Here is a 14160-nt window from a genome sequence, read left to right on the forward strand (position 1 = left end):
TCTTTCTTTATCCTCCGCGTCGCTTTCTTGTTCTCTTACTGTAAAAAGAATTGTCTTGTAGTAATTGGCGAGCACCCATCTTTGAGATATGACAAAGCTTGTCCTCTAAAAAGAAACACTACTGAAGGAACAAAGATTGATTTGAACATTAATTTACAAAAATTAATGTAGGGTAATGAATAAATCCCCATATTAGGGGAAAAAATGAAAATCTAATTCTCATCTTGCTGTTTGTAATGAATAAATCTAGGGTCATGCTCTTCTTTTTGTAGCCGTTCATGGATGATTGAAGATGGTTTTTTTTTTTAAAGAAAATGGAGAGAAACAAGGCATAGATAAAGAGTGGGGTGAAGTTTCATTTGCTGTGTGTTGACACCTAATACAGACCCCACGAAGATTTTCACAAATGACATGACATTAACATTAGAAATTTGTGACAATCAATGCAGCATGGATTCAAACATTATAAGTATAACCTAATACACATATAATACAATGCATTATAAACAAACAAACAAATAATATTATTCTATGATACAAGAACCTTGGAGTCTTCACAAAGAGATGAACCTCAGGCAATTTATGCTTCTGGTAAAATTCCTGCCAATCAATCCAAAACTTCGAGTTTGGTCATCACAGGAGAAGCAGCCCATCACATATTCCACCCACTGCTATATCAACAAAATCATGTTCAGAACAGCTTTGGATCATGCTGCACTCACGCAGTTTTCCCAAGAACCATATTTTGAGCTGAAGGTGCCTCCGCCACTTTGTTGTGCATGCTCTGAAATAACAGCACGGGCACAGAAATCCCAAGTCCTGGCTATGTCTCCAAGCGACATGGGCTGTGGAAGGCTTCTAAGACAGATGCTAAACCTAAATTTAGCTTTTATTGACAAATCCTCGTACTCTTTACTGTTGAAGAGTTACACAAGACCGAATTGTAGCAGAACAAGAGCAATATTTAGAAGTCAGATTATAAAAAGCTGTGGAACAAAGGAAAAACTTAAACAACTATTAGGTGGATTATCTCCAAGTATGGATCAGCATGATATTTAGAGCGATTAACAAAATAAACTGTGGATATAAACTTAAAGCAAAATCATTCAGGGTTCATTTCTAGTGAGCAGTTCGAAACAGTTTACAGGTTTACTCATCATTCCAGAGATGGGTTATCTTTTAATTTCTTGATCTAAAGGCAGTATTGTCACCCTATTAGCATGACAATCTAGATGATCTCATGTGATCAGACTCAGGAAACCCAGAAAAAAATGCTTAAATTGCACAACCATGGTACAAATTTGTCCCAATATCTTACCTGACTTCAAATGGAAACTTGTCTAACAGTATTGGTGAGCAATTCGGATAATTTGTAGGCACAAGCAATCTAAGGGGCTGAATTGTTGACTGCACATGAATAAACCAAAATAAATACAGAGAAACCATTACACTTATATTAGTTTATTAACTTCATTTTAGCAGGTTTGAAAGCCCACCATTTGCGCTGAAGTGTACTGTGCTTTCAAGTTTGGACTCAGAGCCACTGCGATAAATGAGCATTTGACAAAGGTTCCTCCACCCCCTTCAGCAGCTGCTGCTGCTGCAGTTGAGTCAACATCTTCATCACTAATATCAACCACTGTGGCTAGAAGTCGCTGATTTATTTCCCTTATCTCTTCAAAAAGGGCATGATTAGCCTGCAAGAATAGCTACTCTGTTTATTCAGCTGGAATAAAAGCTGAAATGAGCCTTCCTATGAAGAGTCAGGTGTCAATCACACAGCACTTGGCATGCATTCACAACGAACCAGAAGTAAAAAATTTCTAGCATCATGACTTTGTCATTCTATATCCTTTTAAAGTACAACTTCCTTGAATACCCTATTAAATGATAAACCGCCTTCCTCTTTTGACATTTACTGCGGAGAACTTGAGCCAAAATAACTATTTAATTGTTGCCAGCTGCAGATTCTTTTTATTTCGCTTGTGTTATATTTTTAGAGTGACAAGTATAATTGTGGGATTCAAAATTGTAGAGAGAATTATTAAAATTATGGCATTCTATGGAAGTGAAAAACAAAATATTTTAACATAAGAAGATAACATTTGTGGCCAGAAATACGAGCAGAAACATTCAAACATTAATTAGAAACATTAAGAAAGCAAACGACAACAGTTTAAATAGAATAGGGGTAAACCCACATATAACAAACATTGTTATTAGTTTCAGACCAAAACACAGAACGATAGTAATACCTCAATTTTAGGCCTCTTGACACTTGGAGTTACAGTCGACTCCAAATCAGATGTCTCTGGACCAGTAAACTGCTTAAAACTGTCGCTTACACTGCCAGCTGATGATGCAACATTCAAGGGCATGGCACTTGTATGGCGCCTCATTTTCTTCGATCCAGTCATCCCATCTTGGGTGAAGAAATTTCTTGCCTGAAGGCGACATTTTGTCATCGCTACCAGATCATCACCAACTGCAGCTCTAGACCCATTACCGGGTGCCGAGCCAGCAATTCTGTCAATCATACTGACAACAGAGCCAATGTCACTGACAGATGCACTAAGTGCTTCAGGAGAGAGAGATTTCACCTGAGAAATAAAATAACAGAATATTTTCTTGTAATTACAAAATAACATAGAAAATGTTCAAATATTAACGGGGTTTTTTTCTTTTCTAGGTGCATCCAAAATAACAGAGTAAAACCAAAAAAAGAGCATGACTAACTGCTTTAATCATGCGTTCAAGTGGTTGCTCCATAACATTCGACTTGCTAGAAACAGTTGTCAAAGCACCACCATGAGCACCATCAGGACTGGTAAACTCTGCAAGCAAAGGCGAGGCAGATATCCCAGGAGTGCCAATTGCAAGGGATGGAGCCGTTGCTTGTGCAACAGTTGGTTGGTGTACAGTATTTCCACCATTTGAGAGTGAGGAGATACCAGAAATGGGTTTCTCAGAATCTCCTGGCATAGGGGATGGAGCTAAAGGAGTTGAAGGAGATGGGACAACAAAAGGCGAGTTTGCAGATTGCAAAGGTGTTTCAGTTTTAGTTAGAGAAGGCAGTAGATTTTGCTGGTCAATCTGAGGAGATGAATGTTGTTGCAATTGGGAGGAAGCATGCTGGAGCATTTGTGGTGAAGAAATAGGAAATGAGGATCCTGGTTTCATCTGTTGATGTGGGAAAGCAGAGCGTTGACCTGTCGAGAGATGTTGTTGGAAGACTGCTGGCTTGATTCCAACCCCCCGTCTCAACTTCATCTCATTTAAATCATTCATCTGATGCGGCTGTGGAATTTGTTGTGTCTGCTTGGCTTGCTGGTGTAACTGCTGCTGCTGCAGCAGCATCTGTTGCTTCTGCATTAAATGCTGTTGCTGCTGCGTCTGATGCTGTTGCTGCTGCGGCTGACGCTGTTGGAACTGTTGTTTAAGCTGTTGTGTTTGTAGCATCTGCTGTTCATGCTGCTGCTGTTTTAGATGCTGGTGTTGAATCATATTGGAATTCAACTGAAGAGGAATATTCGACTGCAGCATACTCACCCCACTTTGTGTTGACAATGTGTTAAAATTGGTAGGTTGGGAACTGCTCACAGGATTCTGTTGTACAGATCCTACAGGTGCCTGCTGCAATGAGCTCAGTGCATTTCCTTGTCCAGAATCTAAATTAGAAGCTGATTGCATTGGATTCATTTTGTTTGGTTGTGATGTAGAAACCCCAGATAAAGAAGAAAGAGAATTATGCAGCAAGCTTGGCACATTGTTCTGCTGCATTGTTGGTACAGAACCTTGCAAATTCATTGATTGCAACTGGGGGTTAAGTTGATTTTCATGGGACTGCAATTGAGGAACTTGAGATTGGGGTCGCTGCATAGGTTGCATATGAAGCTGGGGAAGCTGTCCTTGCTGCAGATTAGGAGCAGGCTTTCTGGGTCTGCTTGTGTTCAGAAAATTTAAAATCTGCTTCTCATAGTAACCCAACTTCTCTTTGAAATTAAGCGTGATGTTGTTTTTCGGAACTTGTAAGAAGATTATCAGGCGCTCCAACATGGTCTTAAGTGCCTTTAGCTTGTCAAGCTGTTCTGGCTTCGGTTGTTGCGGATGAGAGTGAGAGTCATGCTGGAAAACAACGTTAACATAAACACAAGAATTGAAAATCCCATTGACCCTTAGTACCAAAACATAACTGAAAACAATGTTTCTATTCCACTTCTTCTGTGTGAATGCATGGTTTTGGGGTGGTTGGGGGGTAATTTGTGCACATGATATAGACAGGCAATGTTAATGAGAACAAAAAATAAATAAATAAAGCCATAATTAAGCTACAAACAAAAGCTCAAGATGGTGGTCTAAGAATCATGCATGGAAAATTGCATAGTCAATCTACCTGCGGTAACTTGGCAGCAATTCTCTGGTATATTTCATTTATTTCAGGGAAATATGTCTCCTTCATGACTTTGATCTAGAAAGTACATAACAACCAGCAAGACATAATCAGTCAAATGCTTGATTTCTTCATGTGCCACAATAAAAAAGAAAGCATCACAGACAAACTTAAGAGAATCAATTAAAAAAATGTAGAGGATGACATAAATTAGAGCAGATTTCATAGTGAAGTGGATGTCAAAGATGAAAACTCAAAAGAGGATAATGATATTGATGTAATGGAAAGGTGTAAAGGACTTTGTGTAATTTATAGACCTTCAGACAAGATTCAGGAGCTGGTTAAATTCAGTTGCTTAGCCTCCCTGCAAACTACTCATCATTGTCCTCTACTGTTCTCACTCAAGACAATGGATGTCACAACTTTGGTAACATTTCATAGCCCTTACAACTTAACACTTGATAAGCCTTGAGATCCTACAATGTAACATTATCAACAACCACTGTTGTCCCATTTTAGAACTCCCTCCAAAGCACAAAAGAATTGTCCTCATCAAATCTGCGGTTATGACTTAAGACAACAGCCACTAAACAGTTTGGAATTTCAATCGCATTTTCTATAAACTTCAACAATACTGGATATGACCATGACTCAATGGATTGGGTCCACTTTTTTTTTTTTGCATCAATCACATGTTTAGAATGAATTTGATTGTGATCCGGCAGATAACTGTTCACTTCACATATGATACTGTCATTAAAAAATAATGTCTCTTGATTTCAAGTCTGTTGGTTACAGTAAGAAAAACTACCAATTGGACTCATAGGATAATTAGTCAGAGGCCCACCCATTGGGCAGTAACTTCTTGAAATATACAAGTACATCATCTGCTATTTATTTCTTAGTCAATTTTAAATAGAGTTGTATACCTCTATATTTTCTCATAACTTTGTGAACTTCTTTCAGCTATATTATTTAGCAATGCTTCCGCAATGCCTAGCATGGTCCGATTTTGATAGTGTGATTATTTTAAATATAAATATCTTTTACCATATTAATATTCTATATGATGATCTTATCGAAACATTATGCTAATTGATATAATTGTTTTTATTCATATTGTTATTGTATTTAAACAGAAACAATAACAAATCAGATACTTGTGAATGATGATTATTGATCCAAATTTTAAAGGTTCTATACAAAAATATTAACAATCTAAATTATCTACTTATTAGCTCAAAACACATTTTATATTACACTTATTCAATCAAAACATGCTTATTTCTCAACAGATATTTGATGAAATAAAATAAGAAAAAACAAAAAACAAATCATGTATATGCACACATAATATATTCTACATTCCCAGTGCATATTCAAGTTAAAGAAAAATTACAAAGTTGAATTACATGATATTATCATTTTCTCAATAAAGAGTTTAATTGAAAAATATTAACGGTGTAAATGACACATTATTCAACTATTGTATCAACATAAATTTTTAAATAATTTAAGGAGCTTTGATGAGGATTGATCCAACATGGATGCAATTTCCTTGTATTTTTCTAGTTTTACTTCTCAACCAAAAAGTATTCAATATGCCTCTTACATTAAAGCTTAAAATAAAAACTTTTAATTGGTTTAAACGAAAACAATAAAAAACAATTATATTGTAAGAAATCTTGATATGAAGCTTTCAGTTAATTCTTTTCCGTATTTTCTCTCTCCTCAAAGCTTCATTAATGTTTACTTATTTTTTGTTTTTCAAATTAACATGTGGCATAAGAGACCCATTTTATTTTATAATTTTTACATATGGTATAATTCTCTTGCACATGTGGCCTGTCCACTTGTCCTTTCACCATAGCATTCCTTGTGAATAGCTATCGATTTACTCACCAAACAACAAAAACATGGGAGTATAGAAAAATCAGTTCAAAAGACAGAGAGGTTCACGAAGAAAATTGTTGTCAGTGTAAGAACCAAGAAAGCAATCCCCCTGACCTAGCAATGTGAATATTTCACCTTTAGTCATCTATCAATAATTTATCATTCTTACTATGGAAATTACAATGCATCCTAACTAATCCCAACCATAGCTGAATAAAATTCCCTTGTACCATATCCCAGGAGACCTTTTTCCATTGAAGTTTTGCAAGGCTATGACATACTTGAAATTTTCATCTACTAAACAGTAAATTCCATAAAATACCTTTAGGTAGATCTCCTCCTGCCAATCATTGCCATTCACATGTCCAGACTGTGTTGTAGAATCTAGGGATGCTACAAAAATTTTGATTCACACAACAAAAGATCAGAATTTGTGTATTTTTGTGTGATTTTTGTAGACAAACTGTATTTCTGTAATTTTCACAGTAAATATGGAATCTTAAAGGTCTGGTTTTGTTTTCTATCTAGTATTTAGTAGTCCAAAAGTATAATGAGCTTTATTTCCTTATGTAGGAATATAAGTTCGGGTTGGACTTGGAAACTCCATATAAAAGTTATTTAATCGTTCAGTCAGATCAACCATCTCAATCATAGAATATAGAGCCATGCATCACATTCCTTGTTCCTTGAAGTTAAGGATGAAACACTTCACTTGCATTACAGAATTAGCATTGAGGAGATGATCATGGGATTTTTTCAGCAAGGTAATGATTTATCAGTATACCACACCTCAAATGCCTCATAGAGTTAATCCACCATCTTTCTTCCCATAAAAATCAGTTAGCTAATTAGTTCCCCTAGTGTCACATGCATTGTCCAATTGGAGATGTATTTTTAAATTATCATACACTAAATTCAAAATGAAAGGTAAAAATGAAAGGTAGACAGTTGGTGCAATGCACTGGAGGGCATGACGTGGTAGCAAATCTGGCTTGTGACTGCAGCAATGGTTTCAATAGCAGTGACATTGCTAATGCCATAAATGGCAGCAGTAGCACATAGAGCTACCAACAAGGGCATTACTGACTTGAACCATTATCATATTTTTGAGAGATTCATCTATCCATAAACTCAAAGCTCTGTGACAGATGGAAATGCATCAATTGGAAAACAAAAGTTATAATCTACATGAAAACACAAAACTGCAAAAGTACAGTTGGAGCAAGGCTAGGAAGCTGCACGTATGAAATAACTTACTTGGGGACGTTTCTGGAAGGGCTCTTTGAGATTGATATAACTGCTTTTGCTGATCAGTCACATTCTGCTGTTGAAGCAAGGAACCTGATGCTTGAAACCTTTGTTGCAGATCATGTTGTAATGGATTTGATTGCTGTTGCAGCTGCGCTGGCTGTGATTGGATCTGTGACATCACTTGCTGCTGTGGCAGCTGTGGTTGTGACTGCTGCCCTTGATTAGGTAACAAAGAACTTGCACTTTGTTGTGCTTGTTGCTGCAGCGTAACCTTGGACTGTTGCAGCATGTGTACAGGGTGCTTATTAGTTTGCATGCTTGAGTTACCAGACTGAGCTCCAAGCAGCTGCTGCTGCTGTAAACTGGAGACATTACTTTGAGAGCCCAGCTGTTGCTGATGCATGCTTGATAGGTTATTTTGTTGAACCATTAATTGCTGCTGCTGCAGATTTGGAAGGTTATTCTGCTGGCCTAGCAACCTCTGCTGCTGCTGCAAGTCCCCAGCAATGTTTTGTTGTCCAATTAACTGATTCTGTGGCATGTTAGTGGTATTTGACTGTTGCCCTATTAGCTGCTGCTGTGGAGGCAATAGCGGCTGCTGCATCATTGGTGTTTGCTGCTGATGAATACCAGCAGTCTGTTGAGGTTGTTGCTGCTGCCTGAGGACTGGCTGTGGATGTTGCTGAAGCATGGGTTGTGTTGACTGTTGAACAGAAGATGGCTGATTCTGTTGATGACAAGAGAGAGGAGCCGTTTGCATTATGGAAGGCTGCATGACAGATGGTGTTTGCACACCAGATTGCTGAGAAGATTGCAACTGATTTGACTGTAATAGGTTTTGCTGCTGCTGCTGGACGTGAGATTGCACAAGTGAGTGCTGGGGATTTCCCTGTTGAAGCTTCTGCTTCAAAAACTGTTGTTGTAACTGCTGCTGGTAAAAATACTGCTGAGGATTTTGGGACTGCTGTTGTTGCTGTGGAACAACCTGTTGCCTACCTTGTCTCTGAGAATTGGCAAACATACTGGAGGGCACCCCTTGTCCCATTGGATTCCCCACTGGGTTCTGTGAAACACCAGAGATACTCTGCATGTTAGGATTCTGGCCAACAGAGTTGGGAACAGTCTGGGTTAAACTGGAGATGGGAGGCAATGCTGACGTTAAACCAGAACTTTGAACTCCACTAGATGCCATACCAGTCTGCATGTTCTGTGACAACAATTGCTGGCGTTCTTGAGATTGATTAGCAGGCAATGGGATAGTGAGTGATGGCCCTTGATTGTGAACTTGAGACTGCATACTGTGAGATCCTGTTCAAGATAAAAGGCAAAAAGGAAAACCATGTCAACCAAAAAAAAAAAAAAAAGACAGGCAGCTTTCGTAGAGGCATGAGGGAAAGAATTAAGATGGATTTTATTCAAGGCATCAGAAGGCTGAGAGCAAAATAATCTGCACTTCCTGCCTAAAATTCATCAATTGCTCAACTTTTTAAAAAATGCAAGACATATACATAGAAATATGCAGCAATAAAAAGTAAAAGAGTTTGATAACACAAAATTAAAACAAAAGGAGAGATGTTTAGAAATTCAATGCTTGGCTGCATTATTACCTCCTGGATCCAGGGGTTTGTTACCACTGCCAGTGGAGTTGGGTGGCAAAGAATTGGGTATGGTACTTTGAGACTTGTTCTCCATTGCAAGCATCTTCAGAGATATTTTACGCAGATAATCAGACTGAAATCAGATATCAATAACAAGACATTAGATCTCAAAGCAATCCATGTTACATAGAAGAGAGGGAGGGGGGGATATCTGCTCTATCTTTCTGATATTCTAAGCTTTATGTATTTGCATCGAGGTGTTTAGAAGTGTAGTAGCGGTTGTGGTTCAAAGTGTTTTTCGCTCGGAAATGCATCAAAATAATATTTTTTATTTTTTAAAAATCATTTTTGATATCAGCATATCAAAATAATTTGATAACATTAAAAAATTAATTTAAAAAAAAAATAATAATTTCAAATTTTTGGAAAACACGGTTTCTACCACGTTCCCAAACATTAAAAAAGGGTCAACTTCTATTTCCCCTCATTTTATTTAATTATGTATTTATTGCTTCACTATATTATTTTATATGTGCCATAGAGCTGCTATTTTCCCACTGCCCTTGTACTTGAAAAGGACCTGGTCCCACTAAATAAAACACATGTCAAGAGACTTAACAAAAAGATGTGAACTCCAAGTCAACCTTGCATACACAATGAATAGTGAGGGAGCATGGGCACACTACACACACATTTGTACATGCATAAATCTACAAACTTATTCATGTGCATATTCAAGTCTAGCGAGTGTTGAAATTATATAACCTAGCATCAGGAAAGTACCTGACTTGTTGCAGCAGTATAAATCTTTTCCTCAAACCGTACGGCTATTTTGTTGAGTTCTTGTAATCCCTCTTGACCAGAAAATGGAAGATGTCTTTTTAATGTCTCCATGCTGCACATGTAATACTTTACATTTAATTTTTAATGACCAGGCAAGTATAGAGAAGTTAGTAGCAGCAAGAAAGAACCCTCAACTCATAAACCACACCAATATAAAAAAATGCATAAATTGATTCAATTGCCAAAAAAATAAACACAAATATTGAAATAACCAAGTGTCAGTCAAGTAAAATATGGAAAGTTGCATAGACATCTATTTTACTTTCTTTCCCCATATTATTCCAAAGGTGCATAGTATAGGAGTAAAGTTGACCACCCTTTTGTCTTAAATTCACATATACAAGCTTCGTGCTTCATTTCTTGAACTAGAAGCACCTTTCATTGATGGCAAAAACTTTCCTTTTTCTTAGATGTCTAGTCTAATTTACATATTGTTAACTAGGAACTATACCCGTAATCTGCTCGAGAATTTTGGCAGCTAGAAGAGAGAGTTGAAGCAGGTAATCTCTTAAGGATGAAAACACACTATAGCTCGATCCTCATTCCTTCTTACTTAGGAAATGTGATGTATCTTTAGAACTCAATCAATTCCATCGATCGGCCAGAAAGCCTATCTCTTTTGGTACAGAGGGACATAAGGGTGAATGCTTGAATGGGAGAGGCTAGGAGTTGAACCTAGATTACACATTGACCCGCTCTACCACTGCTGGAATATGTCCCCAAAGAACTGGTAATTTCACTTGTTCTAAGATATACAATCAAATTAGCAGGTAACCAGGGATGTTTCTGCGTAAACATTACAGTTGCATTTACTTCTGACTAAGAAAACTTTTATATTGTGCTATAATTGAAATAGAAAAGAGGAGAAATCCTTTCAATTATGAAAATGCAATAAGCTAACCTAATCTCACACTGCAATATATACACTCTGGTACCGATTGGCCATTGCAAGTGCCAGTGGTAGCTGTCTATATGGTTTTGGGTGTAGCTAAGTCATCAAAACCTTCAACTTTATAATGAGAGACTAGGAAACAATATAGACTATTGGGCTAATTTAATTTTGTTTGTTGCTTTTGTGCTCCAAGATTAATATCATTTAAACCCTATAGAAGTTAAAACAAATAGAAGGCCCAAATCCAACGTTGTTCATTTTAAGTCCAGATGCAACTTGGGTTTCCAGTCGAAACATGTATGCTCATAGCAATGGATTAACCTTGAAATTTTAAGCGGAACAAGCTTCATGCAGCCATCCCAGAGATCAATATCAAAAGAAGAGATTACCCAATAAGTTCCAACAAAAATTACTCAATGAACAATTTTGATTCCCCCAAGCTTGCTTCTTATGAAGCACCCATGGAATAATGAAAAATAAATAAATATAAAAGATGTGTATTATACTTGAGGTCGCCTCGTGGCAGTCATGCTGATTTTCATTTACCTTTTCCTCTTCTTTTTTTTTCTTATAAATATGGAATTTGCTATTTTGCAACACTGCCACATAATAGGAAACAAACACTTACATTTTGTTGACTATTCTTTGGCGTGAGTCCGGCGGCAATTGAGCTCTCCAATCACCTGTGTCCATGACAGGTTCTCCACCGGGGGCAGTAGGCCTCCAATTATTGGCATCCATGGGATTTAGCCAACAAAAAACAAACCACTTCTATCACCACAACAAAAGATCATGTCACATGTTAGAATAGACCCTAAAAAGAAAGAAGAACAGCAGGTGTAAGACCGCATCAAAGTCATAAAATAGGAATATCAGATTATTCAGACTTGAATAGCTTAGGGGAAAAAATCCATTTATTAGCAGGCTCTTTATTAAGGAATTTTACCAAATTTATCATCATAGGATGCATAAAATCTGAAAAGGCATAGCAAAGATACACCACCATTCAGGGCAAGGTGCTAGGATCTTGGGTATTCAGGCATTCTAGGTAAAGTTTTGGGCTTGAATCTTCATAGAGCTTCTAAAACCAAGTATACAAAAACCAGTCAGCCATCTCAGAACTGGCCACATCAACAGATGGTGAGTGTTGGTAAGCCAAGCCATGGACAAACTCACAGTGCTTCAATTTAACTTGATGTTTTCAAGTGGCGCTTGTAATCCGTAATTGATGCAATGTTAACAATGACAAACTTGTACTTCTATTCCTTTTGTTTTAAGTCCACAGTTTCAGATCAAAATAGATATTTAATATTTAAAAACATTGTAAACATGTTTAATTGCTTTACTTCAGTAGATAGATTAATTTACGTTTTAGATATCAGTTCGTCACCTCTTACCAAATTATATTCAGCACAGCACCTTTTTCAGGTGCTTACCATTTTTTACTTGCATGTAAATACATGCTGTAAAAAAAAAAAAACCCTCCCCCTCCCCCCCCCTCTCATCCTCCCGCACTTGTTATTAATGTATTCATTTACTTCTGAAAACTAAATATTTGAGGGAGCAAAAAGTATAAAAGATAGGAATAAGACATCCTCAAAAGAATAAAGAAGGAAGAAGAAAACAAAAACAGAAAACAAGGGCTTTCCAGTCCCCATTGAATATCAGCAGTCTAAATACCCCAGCACAAGTAGAGCATGAAGACGCCAGAAACACTAATCCATCCCAAAAACATTGTCTAAAATGTATTAATCCAGGAAAAAAGAAGAAGAAGACAGTATTAACCATGATACATTTCATGTTTTCATCAACTCCAAAGTGTTGGGTGATAAGAATCAACTTAGCAAGCCCAGATGAAATAATACAATTTACATGGCATTTCTTTCTTTAATTTTTTAATAGACAACGCAATAACCCTGACCGAACTAAATGCTTGACCTTGAGGTAAGTTATAAAATGTTCTTCCTAATTCAATGCACTAGAATGCCTTTGGGGTGAAGGGAACGAAAGCATTCGTTTTCCAGTTCTGCATGCTCTTAAATTTCAACTCAAGTGATCACGATATTGTAGTTAGTTAGGCGTAACATTTCGAAACGAAGATTCACCCCCTACTCATATTAGCTGGGCAGTTCTAAACAAAAAAACAAAAACAAAAACACTAGCTGGCTCTTTAAGAAACCTATTAAATTCTCAAATTAGGAAGGACACATCATGGAGGTTATCAAGGCATATTATTATTATTATTATTATTATTTTGCAGTAGCATGAGCACTGTATAAAATTTTCTTTTCTTCCTTTTTTTTTTCATTAGCGAAAATAAAAGGAATTATTTTCAGTTTTCCACTAAAAAGCAAAACTAAAAAGAAAAAATTAGGGTTTCAAAATTGCGAGCTTAATTATTATAATAATCATAATAAAGGTGACAAAAAGCTGATCAGTTCACGTGGATTTAGCTAACACATCGAAAAGAAAACATTCGAATTGGTCGATTGTATATTTCTTCGAATTGCGTTCAAGAGCTAGGATTTAACCGAATCCGATTATTTATTTATTAAAATCGAATTCTCTCTTAGAATAATACCGATAAATAAATAAATAAAATAGCACAGAAAAAAAAAATAACAGAGAAGTAAGCACCTGGTGGAGATATGAAGCCCTTATTGGTGTTGGTGATGTTTTACGGTGAGGCGTAGACTGGCGGAGGAGGAGAGGAGAGAGAGGCGAGGCGTGTTGGACCCCAGAGAACAGAACCAGATACACATGACCTTCATCTTTTCCAGATTCCTTACAAACTACATATTTATATAAAAGCGTTTCACGCATATTATTGTAAAAATTTGAGTTAATTATCATAACCTAGTCTCTGTATTTTTATAAAGCTAACAAATTAATCTCTGAAGTTTTCAGAATAATTAACTGATCCTCTAATCACATTTCACTGTCAAAAACTAACGAACTATTGGTGACGCCTCAGCATTTCTCTAAAGAAAAATTAATGGAGGGACCAAGTTACTAGGTACGTGAAACTATAGGGACTGGTCTAATTATATTTGTAACTAGAGAACCCGTATTATTTGTTTCTTAAGAATATATTGATGTAATAATAAATATACTAAAATGCATGGAAGAATCACCGTGGTCGTAAATTCACATCATTATCCACTTCAATAATGAAGTGACGTCTATGGCTTTGGTTAAAAAAATTACCTCTCTTTGATTAGGAGTATTTTGGTATTTTCATGTAGATCATCCATTATTATTAATTTGTGTGAAGGTATTTATATTTATATAAT

General features: G+C 36.6%; 1 protein-coding gene across 4 annotated transcripts; it reads right to left on the reverse strand.

Moving 5' to 3' along the window:
* Positions 1–336: 336 nt before the first annotated feature.
* Positions 337–13705, reverse strand: LOC118040944 (mediator of RNA polymerase II transcription subunit 15a). 4 transcript variants are annotated; one of them, XM_035048024.2, is made up of 12 exons: positions 13505–13705; positions 11496–11635; positions 9916–10027; positions 9142–9265; positions 7541–8842; positions 6606–6676; positions 4394–4468; positions 2737–4125; positions 2256–2600; positions 1497–1697; positions 1319–1407; positions 337–915 (listed from the first exon to the last, which is right to left on the reverse strand). In XM_035048024.2, exons 1-12 carry the CDS (start codon positions 13688–13690, stop codon positions 708–710), a joined length of 4242 nt encoding a protein of 1413 aa, XP_034903915.2. In that variant the 5' UTR covers positions 13691–13705; the 3' UTR covers positions 337–707. The 4 variants fall into 4 exon arrangements, with proteins under 4 accessions (XP_034903915.2, XP_034903914.2, XP_034903917.1 ...); XM_035048023.2 differs by having other exon boundaries at positions 11496–11638; XM_035048026.2 differs by having other exon boundaries at positions 11496–11681; positions 13505–13657.
* Positions 13706–14160: the final 455 nt, after the last annotated feature.

The sequence above is a fragment of the Populus alba genome, chromosome 1 (genome assembly GCF_005239225.2).
Source record: "Populus alba chromosome 1, ASM523922v2, whole genome shotgun sequence".
NCBI lineage: Eukaryota > Viridiplantae > Streptophyta > Magnoliopsida > Malpighiales > Salicaceae > Populus > Populus alba.